At 42.6% G+C, this 14169-nt stretch overlaps 1 protein-coding gene across 2 annotated transcripts in view; it reads left to right on the top strand.

The window, feature by feature from the left end:
- Cd86 (CD86 molecule) overlaps positions 1-11944 on the top strand; it is a 62089-nt gene extending 50145 nt beyond the window's left edge. For both annotated transcript variants that reach the window (XM_050122399.1, XM_050122398.1), the window contains 3 exons: positions 156-302; positions 8975-9016; positions 10300-11944. In XM_050122399.1, coding sequence (XP_049978356.1) covers positions 156-298 — 143 coding nt within the window. In that variant the 3' untranslated portion in view covers positions 299-302; positions 8975-9016; positions 10300-11944. The remainder of the gene's footprint in view (positions 1-155; positions 303-8974; positions 9017-10299) is intronic.
- The last annotated feature ends 2225 nt before the right edge of the window (positions 11945-14169 follow it).

The following is a 14169-nucleotide window of genomic DNA, read 5'->3' as shown; positions in this document are numbered from 1 at the left end:
GGAAGGAGGGAAGGGAGGAAGGAAGGGAGGAAGGAAGGGAGGAAGGAAGGAAGGAAGGAAGGAAGGAAGGAAGGAAGGAAGGAAGGAAGGAAGGGAGGGAGGAAGTGAGGAAGGGAGGAGTTTCTTACTGACTGGACACTTGTGGTCATTTCTAGTTCTTCCAAGGTCAGAATCCAATCAAGACGAAAGGAAATCCTGGATTGCAGCTGTCGTCACTGGTCTGCTCATCTTCGCACTTGTGCTAGTCTACCTGAGAAATAGATACAAGAGGAAGCAGGAACGGCCTGGCATCTCTTAGAAAGGTGACGAGTGTCTCTGTCCTGTCTGAAGATAACCAGTTAAAGTTTGTTTGTAGTGAACATACAAGATGAGGAGGTAGCTCGGCCGTGCACTGTTACATAGCATATATAAGCCAAGCCAGTCTCCAGTACTGAAAAAATGAGACTCTGAAACAGTGGGTTTCATTGTGATGCTCGCACGTGTATATCCTGTACTTTGCATACGTTCAACTCCCCATTGTCATTTCTTGCCCCCACCTCAGACCAATGACCCTCTTTCTTTCTGACAATCTTCCTCTTTTCAGGAGATACACATGAGAGAAAACATATTATAGTTGCTTTTTCTGAGTCTGGCTTGTTTTGTTTAACATGATGGTGTCATTTCCTTTAAAATGACATCATTTTGTTCTTAACAATGGTTTAATAAAACTTTAGTACATATATATGCCTGTATATAGCTAATGTTCTTTTTGCTCTTTTTTTCTGTTGATTGTTCTATATTTTGACTACTGTGAATAGTGACATAATAAATGTGGTTTGTGTGCCAATATCTTTGTGGTGTGCAGACTAAGAATTATTTGGTTATACACACCAGAATAGTATAAATGTGTCACATGGGAGTTCTATTTTTAGTCTTTTGAGAACCTCCATGGCAGTGGCCACCCTAATTTGCATTTTCAGCATATAAACCTTTTCCCTTGCATTCTTTCTGTCATTTGTTTTCCTGGTGAAACTATCCTTAACTGAGGTGCCATGGAATCTCATTGTCGTTTTGAATTATATTTCCTTAATGACTAAGGATGTTGTATTGTGTGTGTGTGTGTGTGTGTGCTTTATTAATAGGGTTCTTTGAGGGTTTCTTTTATATTATATTTTTAAATTTTTATTTATTTTTGAAAATCTCCCATGTGCACAAAAGACAATATTTCTTGATCTTATCCATTCCTTACTTCCTAACTCAGTTCTCCTAGAACTCTTCCCATCCTTCTTCTTCAAAGTCTGTCCTTTTATAATTTATTCCTTATTAACCCACTGAGTCCAGTTAGAGCTGCCCACATACACATAGGCATAGGGTCATCCACTGGTGCACAGACAACGTCCACTACCACACTCCTAAAAGTAAGTAACTTTCCTTTCAAGCCATCAACTGCCAATAACTTCTCAAGTCGGGGTGGAACCTTGCAAGCCCCTCCCCCGTCAATGATGGAAATTTTGACTGGTTTGATCGCCACAGCTGCTGTGAGCTCATACTGCAACTCCATGTTGTGTCCATAGGACAGCATCTCACAGCCCTGCTTCCCATCCTCTGGCGCTTACATTCTTTCTGCCCCATCTTCTGTTAAGTTCCCTGAGCCTTGCGGGTGGGGAGTTAGCTGTAGATGTCTCATTGATTGCTTGACATTCAAAGTCACCTGTTCTCAGCACTTTGAACAACAATGTGTCTCTGCCTTATCCACCACCCACTGCAAGAAGAAACTTCCCTAGCCAGAGTTGGGAGCAGCACAAATCTGTGGATAGAAATATAAGTACTTAGAAGGAGGTTTGATAATGGAACCGTTTAATAGAACAACATCAATAGACTCTCCCCTACGCCCTGTGATCTCCTTCATCCTGTTTACAGCCCTAAGTGTGCATTTCCTCCTGCAGAGCAGACCTCATATCCAATCAAGACCAACAAGAGTCTTGCCACAGTGTTTACTAGTGGGCATATTTGGTCTGGAAAGCATGTAGGGAGCAGCACTAGACAAGACCATTGATGACGTTTCTCCCCCTGCACCTTCCGGTAGGCACTATGAAGGTTTCCTGGGCAGTTCAAGATTGTTGTCTCAGTGTCTTGCAACTCAAGTATGTGGTGTTGTCAGCAACAGAGTCGTCACTCACGTAGTGCTGATGAGCAGCTATGAGCAACAGCAAGAGCCTGGACTGTTTAGGGTGCTCCTGGGCCCCTCTGATGAATTTCTTTATTTCATTCAGCTTTTCTGGCTTGTTTCTCCTCTGTGACGTGTCTGAACGTGGCTGTAGTCATTAGAAGTTCTTTCAGGCTGTTTTCATTAAAGGCATACTGATGTGGGGGATTAGCCATTTGTGCATGAGATGTGTTCCCTTGCTTTTGGGGGTTACTTTTTATTCTGCACCAGGACTTACATATTTGAAGTGATTCATTGGTTTACACCTCCTTCCTTTTCTCCCCCCACCCCTTTTTCTTTTTTGTTTGTTGTCTTGGTTTTGTTCTGGCCATCTTTCTCTTTCAGTGGAGGTGTTTGCAATGTTCAGCGGAAGCCGGGGGTCCCTCCCTGGTTCATGTGGCTGTGAAGCCTGAGTTCCTGGAGGAAAATAACGGGGTTCTTTGTGTATTTTAGGTATGAGTTTTCTGCTACATGTACACTTGGCACAATTTTCTCCCATAAGTAGGTCATCTCCCCACTCTGCTCTCTGCTTCGCTGTCCAGCAGTCTTTTCGTTCTGTGGGGTTTCACTTCTCAAGCCCGACTATTATTTCCTGAGCTAAACGGTCCTTTTTAAAAAGTCCTTGTCTGGCCCTTATCTTGAGTATTTGCCCTATGATATCCTCCAAAGCATTTGTCTTAAGTAAGGCCTTCACCCATTGTCAGTAGATTTTCTTTACAAGGTGAAAAGCAGAGATCTAGTCGTGGTCACCTCTATGTGGATATCTAGCTCTCCGGGCACCATTTATTCTCTTTTTCTCTAATATATGTTTTTGGCACCTTTGTAAAAATTTTAGATGCCTATAGCTGCATCTCTAGGGCTAATTCCTCTGTCCTCTTTTCTATCCCGTTGGTCTTTATGCCTAGTTTCGTGCCTGCGTCGTGCTGTTTCTGTAACTGTGGCTAGATAGTATAATTTGAGATCAGACAATGTAGTATGGTTCAGCTATTGGTTTTTTTTGCTTCTATATAAATTTTGTGATTTTTTTCTATTTGTATGTAGAATGTCATTGGAATTTTAGTGAGATTGAATTGAATCTGTATAGTGTTTTGGTAATATATCAATTTTTCATCATAATTTTTTGGCCACCTGTATGCATAGAAAATCTTTCCTTTTTTAAAATATCTTAAGTATAATAAAATACATCTTTTTGTCTTTATGCTTTAAACTTCTTGTTTTAGAGGTCCTTCACCCTCTGAGTTAGACTTATTCCTAGGCTTGTTGTTGTTTGGTTTGTTTTTTTTTTTTGCTATTGCCAATTGAACTCAATATGTAGACTAGGCTGACCTCAAACTCACAGATATCTCCTTGCCTCTGCCTCCCAAGTACTGGGATTGTGCACCACCACAACCCGGCAAGACAGTGACTCTTTGTTGTGTTTCCACCATGTACTCTAAATTAGCTGGTCCATGAGCCTCTGGGGATGCTCCTGTCTCCAGCTTGCATCACCCCACAGACACATCAGGGCTGCAGATGCTCCTGCTGCACATCTGTGCTTTACATGGCTTGTAGAAATTTGAACTCAGGTCCTGGTGCTTGCACAGCAAACACTTTGCACACTGACCTGTCTCTCCAGCTCTGGTGCCATTCCTTATGCATTATCTACCTTGTCTATTATATGGCCTTCCATATTCTAGGATTTTTTTATTTAATTCATTGGATTTTCATTTCTAGCATTTGTGTTCATTTTTTCTTCAAAATCTGTTTGCTTGCTGAATTTCTCATATATGCTGTTGACTTTCTCCTTCACATCCTGGGTTGATTCCATTGCATCATTGTTTATTTGTTTATGCTCTCTTTGAGCTCACTAATCATTTCATAAGCAGATATTTCAGTTATCTGCCCAGCCATTTGGATGTCTTTGTGTTCACAAGTTAAGAAGTCATGGTCTTTTGGAAGAGTCATGTTACCTTGTTTTTCCCCGTGCTTCCTTGCTATGGTGTAACATCTGTTGGGATCTGCATCATTCTGATTTTATTTAGGTGTTACTTAGTGAGCAGCCTTTCCTCAAGGGCTCAGTCTCTAGTAGCACTTAGAGAGAAAGAGTTAGTCATAGACATAGAAGCAGTCTCTAGAATGGAATGATCTGTTTCCTAAGTCTGTTTTCACAGTGGAATGACCAACTTGCAGTCAAAATAAAGGACATATGGAGTAAAAAAGCAAAAAGAAACAAACCACATTTTCTCCATAAGGCAACCAGAAATATTTGCGACTAGATAAGGAAGTCAAGGATGTTATATGTACATGTAAGACAGGAGTTTGGAAGAGGATGTAAAGAAGCTAAATGTGTGTGTAAGATGATCACACTGAACTTTGTCATCAAAGGCAGAGGACAGGAGAGGGTAGCACCAAAAGAATGTGACAAAAATATTGATAGCAAAAACTTGTGTGGTCAGTTATATAGGACAATGAGTTTGGTCAAAGAAAGGCTCCTTGACATCTCGAGGAGGGATACATACCGTGGAAAATCAAACCATGTGGATGTGCGATGCTCATGAACTTGAGTTCTGTAGTAACTGACCTTGCTTTATGAATTCTTCTGCTCTTGATTATGATAAGTAAATTACTACCCTTTTCCAAACTTCTACTTTTTATACTTAAAATTTTATATTATCTTACAAAATATTTATTTATTTTTATTTTATATGTATGAACATTTTTGCTTGCATGTATATATGTGTACTGCGTATCTGCCTCGTTCCCTTAAAAGCCAGAAGAGATCCCCTGGAACTAGGGTTACAGGTAGCTGAAAGGTGCCATGTGAGTTTGGGGAACTGAATCAGGGACCTCTGCAAAAGCATCAAGTGCTCTTAACTGCTGAGTCACCACTCGAGAACCTCCATATGTTATCTTATGTGGCAAAAAGTCACATGAGCTGCAGAAATTTACTCACGTAGCTTAGAGCTATGCTAAGATAAGGAGGAGGCATCGGAGGTTTGGGAAAAGCTCAGTCCATCATTATTGGCTTTGAACTTGGGAAAAGAAGGGCATGAACCATGGAATTTGGATCACTTCTAGAGGCTAGAAATGGTCCTCACTTGACAGCCAGTCAGCTAAGAACTGAGGAGTTCCGTTTACAGTCTCAAAGGACAGAATTCTGCCAACAGATGCTGGAGCAGTCATGACCATCCTCATTGACAACAGGACTAGATCTCCAAATGGATTTCCTTTACATATGACACTGATCTACTTCTCAGAGGAGACAGCCTTCAAAGTAACTAACCGGACACTGAAAGTCCTGTCCAGTGTTTGCTAATTGTGTCTCAGTTATGTATGTATATTTATCCTATTTAGGTCGCTTAAATGAATAGAAAGGAATTACCAAGTCTATACAGTGATTTCTACCCTGCTCGTCCCCCGGATTAATAAGAAAGAAAAGGCAGGAGAATGTATAATTTTGAATTATTGTTTTCATCCTTTCTGAAGTTACCATCTCAGTTTGTCTATTTGAGGATTTGTTTGACTGAAAGAATGTTCATAATAGTGCTCACTACGCCAACAGCTTTTACAGCTAAGTGAGAAGTGTCTACAGCTAAGGGAGAAGTATCTGGGTTCACATAGCCACAATTTTTTTTTAGACAGGTTCTCTTTAATTCAGGCCTTACTACGCTGGACTTAGAGATCTACCTCTTGAGTCTGAGACTAACGGCGTGTGTTACCAAACCTAACTAGTTATAATTTCTTAAAGGACAAGTGCCTTTTCCCAAGTGATTCGTTTTTCATCAGCCTTTAAACAGGAACCTCCACAGCATTTAAAAACTGAAAGTTAGTGATCTCATCCTGTTTCCATTTCAAAATACTGAAGTTACCATCCATTCCAAAAGTACGGGTCACACATTGTGTCTCCTGATCGTCGGCTTTCGCTTTTAAAGCAGGGGCTTTCTTGTAATTGTGCTGACTTTGTCATGGGTATAAAAAGATTATTTCATGGTCTATATTTATCTGGGTTACTATATCCAGCTATAAAACACTATGGTTTTTTTTGAGTACTTTGAGCAATAATAAAATCTAATTAGATTTAGAGAGTATCTGGAAGCCCTAATAAGAAACAGGTCAAATGCTTTGATTCCTTTGCATTGCTCTAACAAGATACCAAAGGCTGATGCCTCAGAGGAAACTGTTGTCATGGTTTATGGTTTGGGGAGGAAAAGCCCAAGATCAGGCAGCCACATCATGCGGCACCATGACCTGCAGATTGCGTAGTGTGGAGGGAACAACATAAGAGTGGCGTGTGTGGGTGCACATGTGTGCAAAAGACCAGAGAAAGGAACAGGCTTCATAACAGCCTGTGTATCCAGTGCCAATCGCTGAGACCCAACTCACTCTCAAGGTACTTACTAATTCTCCCACTTGTGGATCCAATGACCAAATTCCCTCCAACAAGGTTACCTACTTGTCTTTATCCCCACATTGTGCTTCCAAGTGCATGAACTTTAGGGGTGATGCCACGTTGAAACCAGGGCATCAAATAAACCAAGAATGCTTAACCTGAGAATAGGTCTGTTCTCAAATACCCAAAGGAGGAGCTGTCTCTACCTGCAAAGACCAGACTCAACATTGTACCCAACACGCATCTCAGCAAGCGAAGATTACAGATGTGAGGAAATAAGGGGAGCCTGTCTAAGTTCTCTTCAGATTGTACAGAAAAAAAATGACTTCTGCTTCCTCCTAACTGCTTCATGAATTGCTTCCTGCCACAGACAACTGGAAACCAGACAAAATGAGAGCGAAACAATTCTTTCGAGACCTTGGGTATCAGCAACAGAAAGATACAACTGTTACTTAGAAGAGCATGTGATTATTCACAGTTCACTATCTGTAGTCAGTGAGCAAGCTCTGAGAAGGCAGGGAGATTCCTGTTACCCCAAATTAGGAAAACAGATCAAGAAAGGAATCCTAAAAGAATCTCATATGAACACTGATTACAAAAATCTTAACAAAATAAGAAATTAAAGTCTAGTAATATATTATGAATATATTACACTGTGATAGAGTAGAACATAGTCTAGGAAAGAGGAGAGTTGAACATTCAAAGCCCCAGAAGTGATAGTCATTAACAAACAGACTAAAAGAAAACCCATGTGGTCACGGCAATGGATATGAAAAAAGCGTTTGACAAAATTAATTAGCACCCATTCATAATTTTAAAAGAGAAAGAAAATTTTTTATGAACTAGGAATTTAAGGGGAATATCTGAAAACCACAAAGGAAATCTACCAAATCGTTCTGATCACATCATAGTGATAAAGGGCAAATTGCTTTTCCCCTAAGACTGGGAGGAAGGCAAAGATGCCCATGGTTACAAGTTTTGTTCAGCATTTTGCCAGGAGTCCTAGCCAGTGTGAGAAGAGAAAAGCTTACAGATTGGAAAGGAAGGACAAAAAACTCCATCTTTGAGGCAGATAACATGATTGTGTCTGTAGAAAGCCTTTAAAACTATTAAAAGGCTATTAGAACTAATAAGTAAGAGTAACAAAGTCTTGCAATGCAAGGTCAAAAACATTTGAGGTCAATTATATTCTATATACAACAATAAACAAATACTGAATAAATGTTTAAGTACAGTTTCTAGGATCATCACATAATAATAAGGCGTTGTTGACAATACATTCAACAAGACAAATGCAAGTCCTAAAACTCTAATTTACTATGAACAGAAACTGTAGACCTAAATAAATGGAAACATGCACTGTGTCCAAGGACTTGAAGACAAAATGTTGTTGATGCTATTTTCTCCAAATTGATCAATGGATCAAAGCAATCTCAATCAAATGCCTGGGAAGATTCATCAGTAAAATTCACAGGCTGGCTCCATAGAAATATGTAAGAATGCAGATAATTCACAGCGAGCAAAACGGTTTTGAAAATTTAGATGAGTGGATGTAGGCATGGTGATAAAGCCCTATACTAGCACTCAGGAGGGGGAGCAGGAGGATCGAGCTTGAGACAACCTGGGCTACATAATAAGATCCCTATCTCAAAAAAAAAAAAAGACACTTTTCAATCTTTCTGCTAAAAAAGTTTAAATCTTGTCCATGGATATACTTCCATACAGAGATGGCCATTTTTAAATATGCACACACGTAAAAGAGAAGTTTCGGGAAGTGTTCAGGAAGACTCGAGTACAGACTGAGTCACAAAACCATCAGGGTACTGGTGAATGGTCCATGTGTTTTCCGTGGATGCCCAGAAGACAAGAGTCTCTTAGTGGGACAGTAGTACCAACAAACCATCCATCAATCTGGAGGAATTTGAACCCCAAATTGCATCAGCAGTAAGTCTATTCAGGGAGCAACCGGGCCTTTGGAGACCTGGCTGTCTGGAGGTTTCCTACTTTAGCCTGTCCATGCAACCATACATCTGTATGATTTGGCAGCACCATCTGGCTAACCCATGTAGGTATCAGCATTGTCGGCTCTGAATACTTGTCACCTACCTTCTAAACCTACTTAGATTTCAAATTTTGGAAACTCTTTTATGGTCATTAAAAGACTGGCAAAAACGAATGTGTTACCCCCATACCCCTCCATTTCAGTGAGGATACCGCTAGATGGGGGTGGGATTGTGTCCAACATTAGAACCTAAGACACAGTCATCTAAAAAAGGCTTTTACCTTGGAGATGCCAGGAAGGCCTTCCCAGCCCCCAATCATAATTTCTCTCTGAGAGCCAGGATTTTGAAGCCTCTTCCTGTCCCCTTTCCACGTCGGTGAGGATACAGCTTCTGAAACTGTTTTTTGATCTCTTTCAGAAATCAGAATGGAGAGCAAAGGGAGCAGCTGACTGGAGAAAGGTGAGTCCCGCCTGCAGCACTGCTGAAAGAGGTTTGAGGCCCCTCATGCCTGTCTGTCATACGCATAGGCTTTAATCTGAAGCATGCTGGGGCTAATGAAAAAAGTTAATGGGGAGGAGGAAGACAGCAAGGCAAGAGAGAACACAACGGCCAGAAACTGTGAGCAGACGGCAGCCTCTAATGCCCAGTGCCCTGGGGATGTGCCGAGTCAGTCAAGGTTATGCCCGAGTCAGTTAAGGTCATGCTGAGTCAATCAAGGTCTTGTTGAGTCAGTCAAGGTCGTGTTGAGTCAGTCAAGGTCAAGGACTAAGCAAAGCCCATGGTTGTGATGTGGCAGACATAGCCCATATCTCATTCACCTTGGCAGCTTCAGCATCTAACAGTGAGCAAGCTAGTGAGCCCCTTGCCTATACAGAATGAATGAATGAATGAAGAAGCAGGCAATGGTAGCTTGTTCCCTTTAGTTTCTGTGCCTTTATACCTGCTGCGCCCACCACTTGGCTTCTTCTACCACTTCTTCTCCCTCACCCTTCAGCTCTTGCCCCCAGTAGCACTTTCTTCAAAACCTTTCCCTAGACTTAATCATGTCCACCTGCTGTAGTAGCTGTGGCTCCTTGCTTACTTATCTGAGATTACCTTAGGAAATACTATTAACTGAACCCTAGAAGGTAGACGTCACAGTGGCTGATGGGACCCTAGCATCCAGCACAGTGTCAGGCATACCTGAAGCTTCTGGTGACCAGTCCTCTGGTGACACAGTTGGGTTGTCTATGCTTCATCCCCAGCGAGAAGCTGGGAGCTCAACAATGCCAAGGTCTTGATTGCCTGGCCACGGGATCTGAGCTCCCTATGAAAGAGCCTGGTTGAAGAGACAGTTATAGTAAACTCAGGATGCAGAGGCCACACGGAGCTCAGAACTCACCAGGTATTAGCAGCGAGACTCACTCCAGGACCTTGGATGGAGAGCCAAGGTCACTGGGTGCTACTGGCCCTCTAAGACTTGGTTCTGAAATGTTCTGGAAGGGCGTGCCGAAGGAAGGGATCAAGGGTCAGCACCGCAGCAGGGTGAGGACCCAGGCTGGGTGAAAGATGGGTACTTGGGTGACAGTGTAGCCTGGCTTTCTTTCCTTCTGCTTTCTCATCCTCCGTTTCAATGCTTCGTTTCTGTTGGTTGACGTTACAATGGTCACCTACATACATCTTATGTTTGAAATCTACCAAAAGAAAATGGTCCTACTGTGAAATCTCACTCAGTCCCTTGTCTTTCTGTTTTGTTTTTCCAGAATAGAGATCTGTGTACCTGAAATCAGAAGCCCAGCATTGTTCAAAATCCAAAACCATCCTCAGATGACCTGAGAACTACACTTGATTAAAGAACACAATTCATCATAGTGTCCATACTTTATCCCTTTTCCTTTCCAAGCTTTTGGACAACCTCTTTGATTTTCCAGAAAACGAGAGACTATAGTTATTAGGGAAGGCAGAGATCTGAGACTCCCTCTGGGTGAAAAAGTTCCCCGTCATTCCAGCTCTGTCTCCTGTGCCAGGAGCAGACACTAATTCTGCCTTGCTTTGTTTGACTTGGTTCACACTCAGGCCCAGTGCACTGAAATGTCTCCATGCTGGGGAATGACTTTTTGGATCAATGTCTCCCACTGCAGATCAGATTCCTCTCCTAACTTTGCATAGTGCCTTTCTATATGGAACCTCTTGTTGTCGGAATACTGGCTTTTCTCTGTCTTGAATTCTAAAGTGATAGCCCACTTCATCCTGTATCCTTGGATATGAACAAAACTACCTCTTCAGTCAGAATAGGAATGGTGTATTTGATGACGTTGTTTGATGTGTTCATGTTAGTATGTTAAAATAGAAAAGCGTGTCTACTATAATAGCATAATTACTTTGCTCTAGAAAAAGACCAGCCACTTATAAAGAACACTCATCCCTCTGTCCAGATCAGTAATAAATACGATGACCAAAGCAGTGCACAGGTAACAGCACAGAATTCACAATGCTAGGAGATGGAGAAAACCAGCATTGGAACCATCCATGGATCCAGGGACCTCTCCTGTCGGGGCTGCTGCTGATATTGGGAGAATCCACCCAGTCAGCCAGCAATTAACAAGCTTCTGCAGGCAGCACTGAAGAAAGCAAGATGTACTGTATGCCCTGAGTCCTTTTTATCCTCTTGAGAAAGATGGGATGCTGGCAGGGATGGTCTGGGGACAGCTGTGTAAGGACAAGACAGCAAAACACTCAAAACAAGAGGAAATCAGTAGAGTCCAACTGACAATGCTCATAGAAGGACTGACGATCTCCCCAGCCCTTGGAAGTCCAGAAGCCAGAGACGGATGGTATGTCGCAATGGATGTGGACAGAAATTGCCTTGGTGGTGAAGTCTTTCGATGATCCCCATGCTTTATCCAACTGGAGACAGACTTCGGGAGAAGAGCAATCACTGTGATGAGATGAGGGAGGAAGGCTAGGACTCTTTCAAGTCACTGTTTGAATGGAATTAGGAAAAGCAGAAAGCACAACACCCCAAGGGTACCCTAGTCTGCAGATGTCCCAGCAAGCATGTGTTGGCCTTTCAAATATGGACTAAGAGCAACTGATGCTGAAGACAGTGACAGGAAAACTGTGAACAGGAGAGAAATAGCCTCGTAGAAAAGTGGTAGGATGTGGTGTGTTGATAAGCCACAGAGTAATCCCCATCCAAGCTTAAGGAGAACTTTGGGGAGTCCAAGCAGCAAAAACTGTTCTTCATGTTTTCCATAAAGGGCCATGGAGGGCTGTAGACTGTTCTGCTGGTGAGAGGCTCGTGCTTGTAATGCTTCCATCCATACGTCTTGCCCCTGCCTGTGCAGGCTCTTAGGATTACTAAATGTTCTGCACAGAGTAGATTCCAATAAAGTTTTCTGGCTTTTATTCATGTTTACTTTTTTTTAAAACTTCCGCATCAGTAGGACCATTATGGGCTAATGTTCCCACTCACTGTTCACCTCTCTGTGACTAAAAGGCTTGTATCAGGGACCTCTGAGTACCAGCCCCAATGTCCCATCAGGGTTCAGAAAATGACTCACAGCAAGGACAGGACTTAGAAGGATCTGAGGGCGAAAATGATCTCTCCACTATGTACTTTTCTGCATCAGTTTCTTTATTCTTCTGCTGGTTTCCTCCTGTTCTGTAAAGTTTCCTGTTTATACACACAAAACAAAGGCAGTTCCAGAGCTTGGACATCCCTTTATCTCTGAAGGTCCCAATGTGATCCATATGAAAGACTCCTTTCCTGGCTGCATGTCCTGCCAAATGGAAGGTAGTTGCAGGAAGGTAGCTTCTAATGTTTCTCAGGGAACAGAATGGAGATACAGCTGGGGGAACCAAGGTTTATGGCTACATGGCTAAATTCTCTCATTGGAGGTCTCATGGGGTAGGGAGAGCCATCAGTAAGCACCAAAGAAGAAGATGGGCTTTTAAATGTCCCCAGTCCTTGTGGGACAAATAGATCCAGTTATGAAGCAAGTCCCAGTATATATTCTATATACCAGAACTATATAGCTGAGTGAAGAGTCATCTGCCTGACCACCCACAGATATCTGTGCCCATAAGCTTGAGATGCAAACATGGGATTACATATGCACATCACATGAGATTACACACTACAGTGCAGGTATTGGGGAGACACCAAGCAGCTTCAGCAAAAGTGATCAACAGCTTTTAGAGTCGATGGCCCTGCAGACCTTGTCTGGACAGGATTAATCCTCCATCAGCTAACCATGCGTCTGCTGGGTTGACGTCTGAACACTAGTTAACATCTGCTTCTCATGGTCTGTAATAATCTCAGACTCCTCTCAAATCCTCTTTTCCTTCCTTCTCTATACATTGTACAAGAGATGAGGCCTGTGTTTGCTTAAACGTATCTCTCCATAATGAGACATCTTTAAAAACTGAGTAAGAGGGCTGGAGAGATGGCTCAGTGGTTAAGAGCACTGACTGTTCTTCCAGAGGACCCGAGTTCAATTCCCAGCAACCACATGGTGGCTCACAACCATCTGTAATGAGATCTGGCACCCTCTGGCCTGCAGGCATACATGGAGGCAGACTTTCTATACATAATAAATAAATAAAATCTTTAAAAAAAACTGAGTAAGATTGACTTCCTGAGTCTCAGTAGGGAACCTCAGAACAAGGAAACAACACTTACTCTTTGCCTTGTAACTTTTCATACTGAGAAAATTTTAAACTATGACCCTATGTGCATGTTCAGCAAAAACCTCATGCAAAAAGGTTTCCTGAAAACACCCTGATTTTAAAATAATAATATAAAAAATGTATGCCACACAAAAATAATGTGAAAAAGGCCAACGATATTCCATAACAGGAAAAAGTGTCTGGATTATGTGGGGCGGGGAGGGGGGGGGAAGAAAGCAGGGCTGTGTCTGGCTTCCTCATCAGGGGGACACAGGTACTGTAGACAGTCCCAAAACACAGTTATCTGAAGTCTCATTGAAACACACCTTTCAGTGAAAACATCTCTCTTTGTATATTAAATTCTCTAGACCTGTTGTGCTCCAAGTCTGGGCGGGATGGGGGGGGGCAGGGAGTAAAAAAAGAGTTGGAGGAGGCCATCGGGGAACCCTGCTAGCTAACATTGCCTGTTTGTCATGTGCTCGGTTCTTCCAAACCTTCTAAATTATGGTTGTACCCAGTCCTCAAGACAACTCTGAGATCCAGGTCTTGGGATAGTGTACCCATTTTGCTCATGAATAAATCTAAGCCTAGAGATGTCAGGGTAATTTAGTATCTGTTGTTAACCCTCTCCTGCTTAGTCCCGCCCCCATGTACACACTCCCACGTTCTCTTCGCTCTGGCTCTAGACAAGGTGGCATTTGCTTGTCTGGGTTGACAGCACATCCCACATCCTGTGCGACATAACCTCAGCCCCTGGAGGTGGCCACTCCAGAAATCAGAAGCTGCGGCTACAGAGGCGCACGAGGCAATGAGTAAAAGGAGCTTTGGTCACAGGGAAAGTGAAATGTCTTTGCTGTCCCCCACCACTCCCTCTACCCCGCACTTGTGAGTCTGTTGAAATCCGCCCTTCCTCTCCCCTCTCTGCCATGCTGAGGTCACTTTCACCATGCAGCATCCTCCTG

This window comes from Alexandromys fortis, unplaced genomic scaffold (genome assembly GCF_014885135.2).
Source record: "Alexandromys fortis isolate MF-2015 unplaced genomic scaffold, M_Fortis_MF-2015_v1.1 scaffold_187, whole genome shotgun sequence".
NCBI lineage: Eukaryota > Metazoa > Chordata > Mammalia > Rodentia > Cricetidae > Alexandromys > Alexandromys fortis.
This window is presented reverse-complemented; position numbering and strand designations above follow the sequence as displayed.